The sequence below is a fragment of the Chlorocebus sabaeus genome, chromosome 20, assembly GCF_047675955.1.
Source record: "Chlorocebus sabaeus isolate Y175 chromosome 20, mChlSab1.0.hap1, whole genome shotgun sequence".
Taxonomy (NCBI): domain Eukaryota; kingdom Metazoa; phylum Chordata; class Mammalia; order Primates; family Cercopithecidae; genus Chlorocebus; species Chlorocebus sabaeus.
Genome location: NC_132923.1, coordinates 108,458,773 through 108,471,550, shown reverse-complemented (window position 1 = coordinate 108,471,550; position 12,778 = coordinate 108,458,773). Strand labels below are relative to the sequence as shown.

At 47.1% G+C, this 12,778-nt stretch overlaps 1 protein-coding gene across 2 annotated transcripts in view; it reads right to left on the bottom strand.

Annotated features, from left to right (window-relative positions):
- Positions 1–2,872: 2,872 nt before the first annotated feature.
- Positions 2,873–12,778, bottom strand: part of TAF12 (TATA-box binding protein associated factor 12) — a 37,113-nt gene continuing 27,207 nt past the window's right edge. For both annotated transcript variants that reach the window (XM_007979758.3, XM_007979759.3), the window contains exons 4-6: positions 8,914–9,028; positions 5,494–5,582; positions 2,873–3,352 (exon numbers count right to left, since the gene is read on the bottom strand). In XM_007979758.3, coding sequence (XP_007977949.1) covers positions 3,317–3,352; positions 5,494–5,582; positions 8,914–9,028 — 240 coding nt within the window. In that variant the 3' untranslated portion in view covers positions 2,873–3,316. The remainder of the gene's footprint in view (positions 3,353–5,493; positions 5,583–8,913; positions 9,029–12,778) is intronic.

The window sequence follows — 12,778 nt, the reverse complement described above, 5'->3', positions numbered from 1 at the left end:
GCCTGTAATCCCAGCACTTTGGGAGGTCGAGGCGGGCAGATCACGTGGTCAGGAGATCGAGACCTTCTTGGCTAACACGGTAAAACCTCATCTCTACTAAAAATACAAAAAATTGGCCGGGCGCGGTGGCTCAAGCCTGTAATCCCAGCACTTTGGGAGGCCGAGACGGGCGGATCACGAGGTCAGGAGATCGAGACCATCCTGGCTAACACGGTGAAACCCCGTCTCTACTAAAAAATACAAAAAAAAAACTAGCCAGGCGTGGTGGCGGCGCCTGTAGTCCCAGCTACTCGGGAGGCTGAGGCAGGAGAATGGCGTAAACCCGGGAGGCGGAGCTTGCAGTGAGCTGAGATCCGGCCACTGCACTCCAGCCTGGGTGACAGAGCCAGACTCCGTCTCAAAAAAAAAAAAAAAAAAAAAATACAAAAAATACAAAAAATTAGCCGGACATGGTGATGGGGGCCTGTAGTCCCAGCTATTTGGGAGGCTGAGGCAGGAGAATGGTGTGAACCTGGAGGCGGAGCTAGAAGTGAGCCAAGATCGTGCCACTGCACTCCACCCTGGGCGACAGTGTGAGACTCTGTCTCAAAAAAAAAAAGAAGCCAGGATGAGGCGCATACTACTAAGCCTGAGAGCTGTCCACACTCCATGCTCACATTCCACTCAGCTCTAGCCACTCCTAATCTTGCACCTTGTGCTTTGGTCTCACTGACACACTCTGTTAGACCTGCGGGCCTTTGCACACACTACACTTCTGCTTGAAATCCCTCAGTGGCTCCTGTTACTTTTTTGACAGGCCACTCTTTGCTGGGATCTGCAGTGTGCTGTATGGTCTGGCCCAGCTTACCTCACTCAACTGCCTTAAGGTTTGTACACCAGGCAAATTTCTCTCCTTGAAAGAGATCCCTACACCCTTCACCTGGATCTCTCACATCTCGGCTCTAACAAAATTTCTCCCCAGCTGACCAGACCCCTTCCCCAGACCTGTGAACCTCTCCTTTGAAGTCCTTGTCCCAGTGCCAGTTTTACACTTATCTAATAACAGGATTGTCCCCTGGGTCTTTTTTTTTTTTGAGACGAAGTCTGGCTCTGTCGCCCAGGTTGGAGTGCAGTGGTGCAATCTCAGCTCACTACAACCTCCGCCTCCCAGGTTCAATTCTCCTGTCTCAGCTGCCCGGCTAATTTTTTGTATTTTTAGTAGACACAGGGTTTCGCCATGTCGGCCATGCTGGTCTCGAACTCCTGACCTCAAGTGATCCACCTGCCTTGGCCTCCCAAAGTGCTGAGATTACAGGCTTGAGCCACTGCGCCCAGTCACCTGTGTGTTTTTATTCATCACTGTATCCCTCTGCTTAGGACAGGCATGGGATTATAAATACTTGCTGAATGAATGAACGAGCCCCTCAAAATGCTGATAGGATAAGACTGAGATGGATGACGCCACTTACTTGTCACACTGCAAATCAAGAACTGGGGTCTTTTGATTCTACCCCAGCTCTTTCCATTAAACTTTCCCGATTCCTGTGTTCCCTTCTGTCTCAGTGGAGATCTCAAAACTAATTCTAGATTCCTTGGCTGCCAAGGTCAGCGACTCGTCCTACTACTGAAACCCAGCTGGAGGCCCCTTGGTGTTTGATATCACCAACAGAATATGCTTTATGAGTGTCACCACTGGCATCAGGAGGTTCTGGAGAAAGTGAAACCCTTCAACATCGTCATCCTGATGGTTGGTCACAAGAGTGACCTGTTGGTGAGCACCAGGTGACACCACAGGAAAGGAAGCTGGCTGCCTCTTTGGGGCACTGAAACTTCAGCCAAGAGCAATGGTAACATTACCACAGCCTCTGAGGAGCTCACTCAGTCTATCTGTGAGACTGTGAAGAGGGGGACACGGGATCTAACCCAGGGTGGGAGGGAGTTTTGAAAAGCAGGGTCTCATCCTGGGCCAAGCTTCAGGAAGCAGAGGACCAAAGCAGATCAAGGTAGCTGTGCCTGTGCTAGTGACCCTTGGGTAGGACAATCATCCTCCCTAGAGCCCACAGAACTCTCACAATCCACAAGGGCCATGCTGGGCCCAGGACAGGATGATGCTAGGTGCCACTGAAGGACATGACCCTGAGGTCTAGAAGGGGTCTGGTTTCTTCTGCATGATGGTGAAAACACCAGGATCAAAGATACCAGCAACTAAGAAGAGATGGGCACCTGCACAGACACGCCTATCCTGAGGACAGGCGCTTGCTCCCATCCTTTCTCAGGGAAAGGGATAAACAGCTTTCTCCAGGAGTTCCAGAAGAGCAGGTCAAAAGGGTTTTTAGGCCGGGTGCGGTGGCTCACTCTTGTAATCTCAGCACTTTGGGAGGGCGAGACCTATCTGGCCAACAGTGAAAACCCCATCTCTACTAAAAATACAAAAATTAGCTGGGTGTGGTGGCAGGTGCCTGTAATCCCAGCTACTCGGGAAGCTGAGGCAGGAGAATCGCTTGAACCCAGGAAGCGGAGGTGGCAGTGAGCCAAGATTGCGCCACTGCACTTCTAGCCTGGGTGACAGAGCTAGACTCCATCTCAAAAAAAATAAAAAAAACAAAAACCAAAAAAACCCAAAAAGGGTATTTAGGTACATAACATTGCCAAAACAAGGATGCCTCTTCAGTTGAGGGCCGTGAGAGACGGTCACCCTACTCAATTCTTATGGCAGAGAAGCTGGACTCAAACTCCTGCTGATATTATGGCCTCCCTTGGAGTAAAATGATGGAAAATCCCTGAGTTTTTCTCAAACACAGAAATGAATAACGATGCTGCCACCTGCTGACTAGAGAGCTATGTCCAGGCTTGCTTGTCCTGACTCCCTCTGGGATTTCAAAGGTACCCTGTCTTTGGATTAATAACTTCTTTATTCTGGAAAAGCAAATGAAAGTCATATTCATATAAACACTGACATTACAAAGTACAGGGAAAAGGGGAAGGGAGAAGGAAACAAAACCCTTTACAAATCCTGCTAATACTGTCTTACCAAAAAGACCATAATGCTTTGTCCCATATTCAGTCACGTATATAATAAACCACAAATAAAATCTTCTCTGGAAGATACATTGCTCCTCTTTGAGATGGCAGGGAAAAGGGACCGGAAGTTGGGGTAGGAGGCTTTATTCTTTTGGCAGATCCTCTCAGTCATTATAGATATTGCTGCACTGTTAATAAAAAATATATGCTTCTCTGTAAAGCATTACAAAAAAAAAAATCCAAGGATGAGATGGCTGAGTTCTCAGCTCAAGTATCTCCAAATACATTGTTGTCCATTCCCTGACCTTTCCGTGTGTTATTTCTTGGTTGTTTTCCGGATCAATGCCATTCTCTGAAAGGAGAGAGAAATAAGCAGTTATGCAGCAGCAGCTGGAGTCAGGAGCTTTCTGGAACATTCTGTGTGGCTAGCAGGCCTCGTGGTCTACACTGTAGGCCGCAGCCCTCAGAGACCTGCAGTCACAAGGCATCTCAGTAGATTCCTTTTAACCAGAGAGCAGTCTGCAAGGCCCCAAGAGATGTTTAGATGGGCTAGTGGACCCACTTCATCTACCAAACTGCTCTAGGCTAGCAGAATGGCAAAAAAGTTAAAAGCAGGAGAAAGTGACAGCTCTTGAGTTTTGAGGACTTAGAGGATAAGCTGGGAAAGCATGTGTTTTCTTTCTTTCTTTATTCTTCTTCTTCTTCTTCTTTTTTTTTTTTTTTTTTTTTGAGATGGAATCTCGCTCTATTGCCCAGGCTGGAGTGCAGTGGCACGATTTCAGCTCACTGCAACCTCCTCCTCCCGAGTTCAAGCGATTCTCCTGCCTCAGCCTCCCCAGTAGCTGGGATTACAGGCACATGCTACCATGCCTGGCTAATTTTTGTATTTTTAGTAGAGACAGGGTTTCACTACGTTGGCCAGGCTGGTCTCGAACTCCTAACCTCAAGTGATCCACCAGCCTCAGCCTCCCAAAGTGCTAGGATTACTGGCATGAGCCACTGTGCCTGGCCAAGCATGTGTTTTCTGGGGTCCCCTGACCCCAATCTTTTCTCTGATGATGGACACAATAGGGAAAGGGCCTCAATTTCAAAGTGTTGCCACACACAAAGGGAGCTGACATTTCACACCTCATGACCTGCATTGAAGGGAAACTGAAGACTAACAACTTCTACCACAGTCCATCATGGAAACACTCAGACCCACAGGTTTCATGATCTGAATTCCTTTACTATTACTAGCCACTAGCCAAATTAACAACCTGCTTTGCTCATTCTTTTTGACCAAATAAATACCAATATTATGGCATTTGTTGACTAAATAAATAGGGCTGAAAAATGGTTCATTTGGGAGCACAAAGTGACAGTCCATTATTTGGAGGGACTCTCTTCTGAACAGTGCAATCTTTCCATTCAGGAAACTGGTGGCTTCCCTCTAGGGCTTGCTCTGTGAGCTCTACCAATACCTACTCCAGAGATACCAGGCTATGGCGAAGCAGGCACACTTAACCAGGACTGCCCAGTTGTGCCTGCTAAGCTTGGAAAAAGCTCACGTTTCAAATCAGAGTAGCCACTTAAGACAGAAAGGATAACAGCCTTGTCAGAGGGAGGCCAACACTGCTGTTGGACTGATCAAAGATGGGGGTGACTTGCTCCACAGCAGAAGTGGTATTCTCATACTGACTCCTAGGTTCCTTGTTTAGAGGGAACCTTGTTCAAAGGTAAAACCAGGACACAGGCCAGAATGTCCAGCATGGCAACCTGGATACTACCTCTCAGAACAAGTACAGCATATTTTTGCTTTCTTCCTTTTTTTCTTTTTGAGACAGAGACTCGCTCTGTCGCCCAGGCTGGAGTGCAGTGGCGTGGTCTCCACTCACTGCAAGCTCCGCCTCCCGGGTTTACGCCATTCTCCTGCCTCAGCCTCCCGAGTAGCTGGAACTACAGGTGCCCGCCACCTTGCCTGGGTAGTTTTTTGCATTTTTTTTAGTAGAGACGGGGTTTCACCGTGTTAGCCAGGATGGTCTCGATCTCCTGACCTCGTGATCCACCCGCCTCGGCCTCCCAAAGTGCTGGGATTACAGGCTTGAGCCACCGCGCCCAGCCTATTTTTGCTTTCTTTAACCTGCCTTCTCTTCATAGGACCATATATGGTGTTGCAATCAGCAACAATGAAGAAAGATTTCATTAAGGAGGTATGGTGGGGTGAGCTCCATCCATGTTAGAAGAACCCAGAATCAACAGTTTTAAGTGACACTCAACAAAGTTACGAGAAAAAACAGACCACATGTGGGAACAGCATGGCACCATGTGAATATCTTATTGATCTCCTGGTGACTGCTGCTGCCTCTTGCCCTCTCTGACCCTTGATCTGGAGAGTGAAGTTTGCTGTATGGGGGAAGCGAGACCCCCTAGAAGGTAGCTGTGTTTATCCACTCTGAGATGTAGCTCAAGGAATCAGCCTTGGCTGTCCCCAGGGCTCTGGCATTTCCTCACCTGTTTGTGAGCTTCTGTGGTGCAGGCTTTTTTGTAGGGTCGGATTTCTTCAGAGCCAAATCCTGGGATCCACATATTCCACTGGCGCTCTGCAAGGAAGAAGCCAGTACAGAGATAAAGGTACCAAAAAGGCAGTACCAGGAGTGCAATGTGACCCCCTTAGATCAGGGAGGATGAATGTGGACATCTGGCTACTAACTAACTCCACAGAGGGATTATATTACAAATGGGAAAAATGGGCATGGCCTCTCCAAGGTTTTTTTTTTTCTTTTTTTTTTTGGAGACAGGGTCTTCCCGCTCTGTCACCCAGAGTGGTGTGCAGTGGCACAATGTTGGCTCACTACAGCCTTGACTGCCCCAGCACAAGTGATCTTCCCATCTTGGCCTCCCAAGTAGCTGGGACTGCAGGTGCATGCCACCATGGCCAGCTAATATTTCTTTCTTTCTTTCTTTCTTTTTTTTTTTGTTTTGAGACAGAGTCTCACTCTGTCACCCAGGCTGCAGTGCAGTGGCGCGATCTCGGCTCACTGCAAGCTCCGCCTCCCGGGTTCACACCATTCTCCTGCCTCAGCCTCTCGAGTAGCTGGGACTACAGGCGCCGGCCACCACACCCGGCTAATTTTTTGTATTTTTAGTAGAAATGGCGGCCGGGCGCGGTGGCTCACGCCTGTAATCCCAGCACTTTGGGAGGCCGAGGCGGGCGGATCACAAGGTCAGGAGATCGAGACCATGGTGAAACCCCGTCTCTACTAAAAAATAGAAAAAAATTAGCCGGGCGCAGTGGCGGGCGCCTGTAGTCCCAGCTACTCGGGAGGCTGAGGTAGGAGAATGGCGTGAACCCGGGAGGCGGAGCTTGCAGTGAGCCGAGATTGCGCCACTGCACTCCAGCCTGGGCGACAGAGCAAGACTCCGTCTCAAAAAAAAAAAAAAAATTTAAAAAAAAAATAAATAAATAAATAAATAAATAAAAATAAAAAAAAAGAAATGGGGTTTCACCGTGTTGGCGAAGAGGTCTAGCTATCCTGGGACTGCTAAAGGATGAGAGCATATGGAGAGATGGTGGGTGGGGAAGATAGGAAGGGTAGGACTGGGGAATGTGAAGGGGAATGGGAGGGTTGGGAGGGATGGAGGGAGACGCCTACAGAATCCCAGCTGTTTCAGTGTTCTTAGACCAGGCATCAGACACGGATGATATGAAGCCTTCCATTATGGGTTATTTAAATTGTGTCCCTAAAAAAGATATGTTGCAGTCTTAACCTTAAGTACCTCCAGAATATGATCTTATTTGGAAATAGGGATGTTGCAGATGAAATTGGTTAAAATGAGATCACATTGGAGTAGGGTTAGCCCTTAATCCAATATGACTGGTGTCCTGTGAGAAGAAAAGAAGAGACACAGAGACAGGGACACACAGGGAAAAGGCCATGTGAAGACTGAGGCAAAGCCTGGAGTTCTGTAGCTACAAGCCATGGAACACCAAGGATTGTCAGCCACCACTAGAGGCTAGGAGGAGGCAAGAATAGATTCTCCCCTAGGGGCAGCAATGGGAGCATGATCCTGCTGACACTTAGATTTCAGATTCTGGCCTGCAGAACTGTGAGAGAAAATTTTTTGTTGTTTTAGGCTGCCAGGTTTATGGTATTTTGTTAAGTTAGCCCGAGGAAACTGGTATGCTTTCCTTCAAGACAATCTCAGGCCCAGCCACTGCCTGACTTAGTAAAACTAGCTGAGCCCAGTCAACCCCCAGATTCATGAATAAAATCAACAACTGTTATTGTGCTAAGCCACTGTTTTTGGGGTGGTCTGCTACACATTAATAGAAAACCAGAATATCTATCCTTTTCTCTAGACACCAGCAACATTACCCAAAGTGTGTTACTTACTTTACCTAGACTACCAATGCCTCCCCAAGGCAATAGCTTCTTTTTTTTTTTTTTTTTTTTTTTTTTTTTTGAGACGGAGTCTTGCTCTGTCGCCCGGGCTGGAGTGCAGTGGCCGGATCTCAGCTCACTGCAAGCTCCGCCTCCCGGGTTTACGCCATTCTCCTGCCTCAGCCTCCCGAGTAGCGGGGACTACAGGCGCCCGCCACCTCGCCCGGCTAGTTTTTTGTGTTTTTTTTTTTTTTTAGTAGAGACGGGGTTTCACCGTGTTAGCCAGGATGGTCTCGATCTCCTGACCTCATGATCCGCCCGTCTCGGCCTCCCAAAGTGCTGGGATTACAGGTTTGAGCCACCGCGCCCGGCCGGCAATAGCTTCTTGACGCTGTGAAGGAAGCCTTTCAATAATTAGTCATGGGCTGATCTGCACCGAATCTCATTCATTTGGCCTGTCTCTATAGTTATACATTGGGCTGGGCATGGTGGCTCACGACTGTAATCCCAGCACTTTGGGAGGCCAAGGCAGGTGGATCACCAGAGGCCAGGAGTTCGAGACCAGCCTGACCAACATGATGAAACCCCATTTCTACTGAAAATACAAAAATTAGCCAGCTGTGGTGGTGCAGGCCTATAGTCCCAGCTACTTAGGAGGCTGAGGCAGGAGAATCGCTTGAACCCAGGAGGTGGAGGTTGCCGAGATGGCGTCACTGCACTCTAACCTGGGTGATAGAGTGAGACTTGATCAAAAAATATATATATTTATTTATATATATAGTATAATATATATAAAGTATATATAATATATAAAATATATATATTTATATAAATATATAAATTATATATACTATATATACACACACATAAATATATACATATATATACACACACACACAGTTATAGACTGATCTTTCTTTTAATCACACTGTATCCAATGCAGAGGGCTGCTTATTAATTTCCAAGTGATTATGGTTATCACTGTTAGCTGAGTATCTCCCAGAAAAACTCAAACTCAAATTTAGTGTCTGTTAAGTAGAAAAGGAAAATATAAAATTGTATGTATATTATGATTATAAACTTGGGGAAAATGCATAAATAAGCTAAAACTGTAAGGGAACACTGAGGAACAGTTTCATTTGAATGGTGGAGACATAACAGTACCAACATTTACTAGATCCTACTTTGTGCAGGCCCTGTGCCAGTTACTTTACAGACATAGTCTATAATTCTCACAATTATTCTGTAAGGAGGATATTATGATCCTCACTTTACAAATGAGGAAACAGACTCTAAGAGATACTAGGTAGGAAAAATAGGCTGATACAGCTGGAAAGTGGCAGAATCTGGTTTCAAACCCATGCCTGGGCTCATTCTCCCTACCATAGATGGATTTCTCTTTTCTATTTGGTGCTGTTATTGAATTAATACATAAATCCCAGTGCCCAAAAGTCTGACTCTGGCATGAAGGTTCTTCTGACTGCACTTTCCCTGGCAGTCCTGAAGAAGCAGTTGAATATATACTTCAGGGAGAAACAAGACCACATACCTAAATGCAGCTGGACATCTTTCACCTCCAGGGTGCTGGACTTGCGATGCCGCGCAAGCTGACAGGCTGCTGTCACCACACTCTCGATAAAATCATCAGCAATCTGCAGCAGCATCTGGGGAAGGTAAAGTGGGGAGAGTCAGCACGACATTGGCAGGGTAGGCTCCTGTTGCTGGGACAAGTGCTTTCAGCTTGTATTGCGTATTTAGTCAGGCTTTCTAGTAGAAGGCTGGAATCAGCATTTGGGCTAAGGTGAGGAAGAGGAATGAGAAGGACAAAAGAAACATTACCCAGGTTGAGTGCAACTCATACCTTACTGAGCATATAATTTCTACCCAGCAGTAATCAACTAACCCAATCCCTGCCCTCCATATCTTTATTTATTAGTGAGAAAATAAAAGTGAATCATTTGAATTCCTCACTCACAGTATTTTAAAAGCACTTTTGTTTCCATTATCTCACTTAGTCCTTACAATAATCCTGTGAAGAAAATGGGACATGGATTTTATTCATTCCACAGAGGATTTCACAGACTCAGAGAGACTAATTTGTTCATGGCCATGTAAGTAGAAAGCAGAAGGCCAGGCACAATGGCTCATGCCTGTAATCTCAGCACTTTGGGAGGCCGAGTTGGGAGGATCACTTGAGGTCAGAAGTTCGAGACCAGCCCAACAATATTATAAAAGCCCCATCTGTATTTTAAAATAAATAGGCTGGGCGCCGTGGCTCACACCTGTAATCCCAGCACTTTGGGAGGCTGAGGCGGGCGAATCATGAGGTCAAGAGATTGAGACCATCCTGGCCAATGTGGTGAAACCCTGTCTCTACTAAAAATACAAAAATTAGCTGGGTGTGGTGGCATGTGTCTGTAGTCCCAGCTACTTGCGAGGCTGGGGCAGGAGAATCACTTGAACCCGGGAGGTGGAGGTTGCAGTCAGCCGAGATCGTGCCACTGTACTCCAGCCTGATGACAGAGCAAGACTCTGTCTCAAAAAATAATAATAATAATTTAAAAAATAATAACAACTTTGGGAGGCCGAGACGGGCGGATCACGAGGTCAGGAGATCGAGACCATCCTGGCTAACATGGTGAAACCCCGTCTCTACTAAAAAATACAAAAAACTAGCCGGGCGCGGTGGCGGGCGCCTGTAGTCCCAGCTACTCGGGAGGCTGAGGCAGGAGAATGGCGTGAACCCGGGAGGCGGAGCTTGCAGTGAGCTGAGATCCGGCCACTGCACTCCAGCCTGGGCGATAGAGCGAGACTCTGTCTCAAAAAAAAAAAAAAAAATAATAATAATAATAATAATAACAAATAAATAGAGGCCAGGCATGGTGGCTCACACCTGTAATCCCAGAACTTTGGGAGGCTGAGGTGGGCAGATCATTTGAGGTCAGGAGCTCGAGACCAGCCTGACCAACATGGTGAAACCCAGTCTCTAAGGGCCGTGCACAGTGGCTCATGCCTGTAATCCCAGCACTTTGGAAGACCAAGGCAGGTGGATCAACTGAGGTCAGGAGTTTGAGACCAGCCTGACCAACATGGTAAAACCCTGTCTCTACTAAAAATACAAAATTAGCTGCACACGGTGGTGGGCATCTGTAATCCCAGCTACTCTGGAGGTTGAGGCAGGAGAATCGCTTAAACCCAGGGGGTGGAGGTTGCAGTGAGCTGAGATTGCACCACTGCACTCCAGCCTGGGCGACAGGGCGAGACTCTGTCTCAAAAAAAAAAAAAGAGGCCGGGCGCGGTGGCTCAAGCCTGTAATCCCAGCACTTTGGGAGGCCGAGGCGGGCGGATCACGAGGTCAGGAGATCGAGACCATCCTGGCTAACACGGTGAAACCCCGTCTCTACTAAAAAATACAAAAAACTAGCCGGGCGAGGTGGCGGGCGCCTGTAGTCCCAGCTACTCGGGAGGCTGAGGCAGGAGAATGACGGGAACCCGGGAGGCGGAGCTTGCAGTGAGCTGAGATCCGGCCACTGCACTCCAGCCTGGGCAACAGAGCGAGACTCCGTCTCAAAAAAAAAAAAAAAAAAAAGAAAGAAAGCAAGCAGAGGAACCAGGATTCCAACTCAAGGGTTCTGAGTCTAAATCTTGAGTTCTTTCCACATCACTATCAATTATTATTGGACTGTGTGAAGAGAAGGATGAGAATTCTGAAGATAAAAATCTACATATCTACATGAGGCACTCCTATAATCCCAGCACTTTGGGAGGCCGAGGAAGATGGTTTGCTTGAGCTCTGGAGTTTGAGACTAGCCTGGGCAACATGCATGGCAAAACCCTGTCTCTACAAAAAATACAGAAATTAGCTGGGCTTGGTGGCATGCACTTGTAGTCCCAGCTACTTGGGAGGCTGAAGTGGGAGGCTTGCTTGAGTCCACTTAGTCGAGACTGCAGTGAGCTGTGATCATGGCACAGCACTCCAGCCTCGGTGATAGAGACCTCATATCAAAAACAAACAAACAAATAAGTAAATAAATATGCACACACATGAAAAAACTGAGATTTTTATCAGTCCATAGAGTCCCCATGGCTTCCTCTGCTGACAAACAAAAACAAACTAAAATTACAACCATAGATACAAAATTCCTTGTTCTGGCGGACCATTAACTCATTGTCATCTTTACTGTGGGAACCAAATGCACACCATCTAAGAGAAAGATTTCTGATTAAACAGCAGATCAATTGACCTCCTGTCCCTCCCTAATCCCATTAATATGACAGTTAAAAAAAAAACATATTGCCAGGTGCCATGGCTCATGCCTGTAATCCCAGCCCTTTGGGAGGCTGAAGTGGGTGGATGACTCGAGGTCAGGAATTCGAGACCAGCTTGACCAATATGGTGAAACTCCGTCTCTACTAAAATTACAAAAATTAGCTGGGTGTGATGGCGTGCACCTGTAGTCCCAGCTTCTCAGGAGACTGAGGCAAGAGAATAGCTTGAACCCGGGAGGCGGAGGTTGCAGTGAGCCAAGATCACGCCGCTGCACTCCAGCCTGGGCAACAGAGCAAGATTCCATCTCAAAAAAAAAGAAGCTAAGGGATAAACTCTCAAGATAGGAGACTGGAATTTTCTCTGGAGATACTGAATGATTCCAGAGAAAAGACTCACAGATACTGACATTTAGGGAACTTTCCATTAGGAAGGTTGACTTGTGGACAAATTACTCTGAGGTCAATCAAGTCTGTGGTCTGCTAGAGTGAACCGAGACCAGCTCATAAAAGCCAATTATGGGCCGGGTGCAGTGGCTCACGCCTGTAATCCCAGCACTTTGGGAGGCCGAGACAGGCGCATCACGAGGTCAGGAGATCAAGACCATCCCGGCTAACACGGTGAAACTCCGTCTCTACTAAAAATACAAAAAACTAGCCGGGCGTGGTGGCGGGCGCCTGTAGTCCCAGCTACTCGGGAGGCTGAGGCAGGAGAATGGCGTGAAATGGGAGGCGGAGCTTGCAGTGAGCCGAGATCAAGACACTGCACTCCAGCCTGGGCGACAGAGCGAGACTCCATCTCAAAAAAAAAAAAAAAAGTCAATTATGTACCTCTTTTCCCAAGTTTGTATTTAGTGATGTCATGTTGGTAGAAATAGTTACATCACAGAAATAATAAAGTACTGCAAATTGGGCATTTTCCTCCAAAGAGCTGGTTGTTAAACATTTATCCATATATTACTGGGCCAAATTCATCAATTATGCCTCAAATCAGCTTTTCAGTGGGTGATTCTTTTTTTTTTTTGGGACAGGGTCTCGCTGTGTCGCCCAGGCTGGAGTGCAGTGGCACAATCTTAGCTTCCTGCAAGCTCCACCTCCTGGGTTCACAGCATTCTCCCGCCTCAGCCTCCCAAGTAGCTGGGACTATA